This window comes from Pundamilia nyererei, unplaced genomic scaffold (genome assembly GCF_000239375.1).
Source record: "Pundamilia nyererei isolate P.nyererei 1_Seehausen unplaced genomic scaffold, PunNye1.0 scaffold00385, whole genome shotgun sequence".
Taxonomy (NCBI): Eukaryota; Metazoa; Chordata; class Actinopteri; order Cichliformes; family Cichlidae; genus Pundamilia; species Pundamilia nyererei.
Window position 1 is genome coordinate 249,565 of NW_005187786.1, and position 3,606 is coordinate 253,170.

General features: G+C 40.0%; 1 protein-coding gene across 1 annotated transcript in view; it reads right to left on the minus strand.

Annotated features, from left to right (window-relative positions):
- LOC102208137 (butyrophilin subfamily 1 member A1-like) overlaps nucleotides 1-3,202 on the minus strand; it is an 11,607-nt gene extending 8,405 nt beyond the window's left edge. The window contains exon 1 of the mRNA XM_005752839.2: nucleotides 3,026-3,202. Within this exon, the coding sequence (XP_005752896.1) occupies nucleotides 3,026-3,101 (76 nt within the window). The 5' untranslated portion in view covers nucleotides 3,102-3,202. The remainder of the gene's footprint in view (nucleotides 1-3,025) is intronic.
- Nucleotides 3,203-3,606: the final 404 nt, after the last annotated feature.

A 3,606-nucleotide genomic window follows, 5' to 3' on the forward strand; every position in this document is an offset into this window, starting at 1 on the left:
TTTGAAGGTTATTGTTATTGTTGAATGTCTACAGAGATCTTGGTCCAATGATATTATCTTAAGTCAAAACTGAATATTTAAGAAAGGAAAAATATGAGAATGTGTGTGTGGATAATTATTAGGCAACAGCTCCTGGACACTCTTCAGAGAGGTGTACAGTTTTATTTCAACATAATTCTGCTGTTTTAGAAGGACCCACAAATTCTCCACAAGCTTTAGTTCAGGTGATGAAGGGGCCGTGTCACTCTTTCATCTTTCAGGTCTTTTCTGGAAAGCCGTGCAGCGCTGTGATACATGTGATGCATCGTCTTGCATGAAAATCACGTCTTCTTGAAAGATGCAGACCTTTTCCTGTACGTCAGCTAGAAGAAAGTTTCTTCAAAAACTGTCTGTTTGGGCGTTGACTTTGTGTCCATCTTCAGCCTGAAAAGGTCCAACTGGCTCATCTTCAGTGACACCAGCCAATACCAGTACACCACCTCCACCTTGCTGCTGTGTGATTCAACTGGAGCTCTGCGCCTGTTACTGATCCAGCCACAGGTCCATCCACCTGCTGCATCAAGACTCACTCTTATCTCACCAGTTATTAAAACCTTCGAACCTTTGTTCAACACCTGTGAGCTTGATTACATTACATTTTGTTAGCTTCCTATAACACTGTATGCAAAGACTGCAGGTTATATTTATGCTGTAGACACTGTATGTTCCTGTGTCAAACCCTTGTTGTGTTCATTGTGAAGTAAATGCAGTTTACAGAAAAGGGGATATGTTTTCTTTTTTGTAGTTTGTATGAATGTCTAAATGTAGCTTCCTGAATGTTACTCTGTGTTATACAGGTCAGGTGTTTTGGGTGTACGGTTCATGGAAGAAAAGTCCAAAGATGGTGAGCCACCCCTCCAGGATTCCTTGAGATGATTGTTCTGAGAAGGAAGTTAAATTCTTTGGACGAGCCTCAAACTGTACGAAGTCTACTTAAGTGTTTGGACAGAATTGACCTCACTTTGCACACCCTGCAAGGAGGGGCCTCATTGCTGGACTCCCACTGCAAGGTGTGGCCTGACACAAGAGACTGAGCCAAATCCCCTGGGGTGTGGTTTGTTTATTATTTTCCATGATTTTGGTCCCAGCTTTTCCTTTCATGTAATGCTGTTGTTTCCATTGTATGTATATGACATTATTCTTTTGTGAAGTTGATAAAATCAAGTTCTCAGAGTGTTTCATTAGTTACTCAATTTGCTCCAGCAGTCAAACATTCAAATCTATATCCCAAGTTTAGAAAGGGGTGTTACACCTACAGTTACAAAATACTTGAGTTGCCTTACACATGTAAACGCTGCTGTCCTATCCTGTTTTCCATGTAATGCACATTATTATTATAAACTGTAGGAGTGAAAATTAATTTCTGGTCTTTGCTCCCATTAATTGTCTCACTGGTCAGTGGTGTTGCAGAGCTGTGTTGTTGTTCTGTCTGTAAGTTGATTTAATATCTGAAAACATGCAAATTCTAAAAACTTTATAACTCTTCACTCAGTCCTCACGCTGAGTGCTTAGAGCAGAGTCTCGTTCTGCTCCTCAGGAATGAAACTGAGATTTAGTCATTTATTTTATTTTTTTAAGCAAACACAACTTTAGTGTTTCAGGTTTTTAATCTGTTTCTTTGAACATAGTTAAAATCTCTGTGTACCTGCCAAAAGTGCACACAGATTTTCATGTTTCTATTTTTTACTTCTCTTTATCAGAGCCATGTGCACCACAGCTGCTACTGTTAGCGAGCTAATATTCCAGACTTTAATTATTACCTACAGCCTGAGAGGGAAAAAAAAACAAGAGCTATGCTGTGTGTGTGTGTGTGTGTGTGTGTGTGTGTGTGTGTGTGTGTGTGTGTGTGTGTGTGTGTGTCAGCTCTTTCAGTTTTTGTGAGTCTTGAGTTTTCATTTTGTTGTGGTTGGTCAGTATAACATAAAGCTATAGTGTCTTTAAAGCTTCATGTAGCGGACACACACTTAAATTTCATATTCAGAAGCAAACGTTACACAGTTGGTGTCTCAACAGGAAAGAAAAAGGATGTGCGTTTCAGGAAGCAGCGCACAGACCGCTGTCGATGAGGCCACACCTAAAGTTAAAGACATCTCCAAATGAAACTATGAGTTTCTCTAATAAATGACCATAAATAATCATCATGTTTTTGTTTAAAATAATGCACACTAATCTATGCTGACTCTGTATTTTACAGCCCTCATTTCCAGAAACGCAGACAAGCGAACCCCACTTTGTTTGTTTTGTTTTGTGTGTATGCAAGGTATTACGGTAAGAGAAACTGAGCTCCTGTTTCAAAATAAAAGCCATCTTTAAGTGAAGGTGAACGTGATGAACACGTGGTCTGACTGATATAACAAATCATTAAATACAAAAACTTCTGAAAGAAGACTCCTTATTGCAGCCATGCCAAGACAAAATGTGTTCATGTCTCCCAGTGAACCACAGGTGTTGTTTTAAAGAGCTCACTGAATATACATGTCCATATATTACATTTCCGAAGGCCTTTACTTTGAAATACATACTGACTTGATAATGGCACTGTGAGGGTGAACGTCACTGATCTAAAGTCAAATTAGTAACTTACAAACGTGGTTATTAGTAAGTTAGTTATACTTTGATTCAGTCTGTTAATATTTTGATTTTGTACATCTTTTCTGTATTTTTCTGTATTTCATGTTTTATTACGTTATTAATGGCAGATCACATGTTAATTATGTTGAAAACACGTTCGCCTGAAACTGTTGACTTCGGTCTGTCTTGTTTACCGTAATACTCAGTATACTCACATAACGCAAAACACAACGCGGGCAGCTGCGTTAAAAGATAAAGTGATGGGTACGGATGGTGCAGGCACCCACCCACGAAACCATCCGCCTGAACAGTCTTAAGGCCCCACGCTGCTGCGTGTTCACAGACACTCCATTGTTCCATAACTGCGCGTGCGCCTACGATCAGTAAATAAATAATAAATTAACGATTTTCTTACCGGATTGATCACCAAACGTCAGTCCGGACAAAGTCAGGAAGCAGGAGCTCATAAACAGAAGTGATAGAAGCTCCATGTCCGCAGAAATCTCCCAAGATTGTGAATACAGTATCTCTCGAAAATAACGGAACTCACAGCCTCTCCTCTCAGCGCACTGACGCAGTTTTGAACACTTTCGGTTTCTAGTTTGCGAAAGCAGCGGGTCATAACTGCACTTCCGGAGTAAACTGTCACAGCATCAGCGCATTTTAGCCTTAACACGGGCATATTAAAATGTCCAACTGCAGCAGAAATAAACAGTTTTGTTTTTGGGGGGTTTTTTATGAAGAAGAAAAAAAGGTTCGTTATCTTTAGGAGCAGTTCCCAATTTCCCAAAATTGTTTGTGTGTGAGTGAGTGTCTGAGAGAGAGAGATAAAAAATACAGATGATTCTGTGACATTAACATTATGATGCAGCTTTGTTCGGCAGCTGCAGTCACATCGACAGTGTGTGTCTGTTCGCGTCACTGGGTTTACCATAAAACAGCGACTGTGTGTTTCAGACTGACAGCGTGAGGTGATCTGCAGTAAACTTAAGGGCC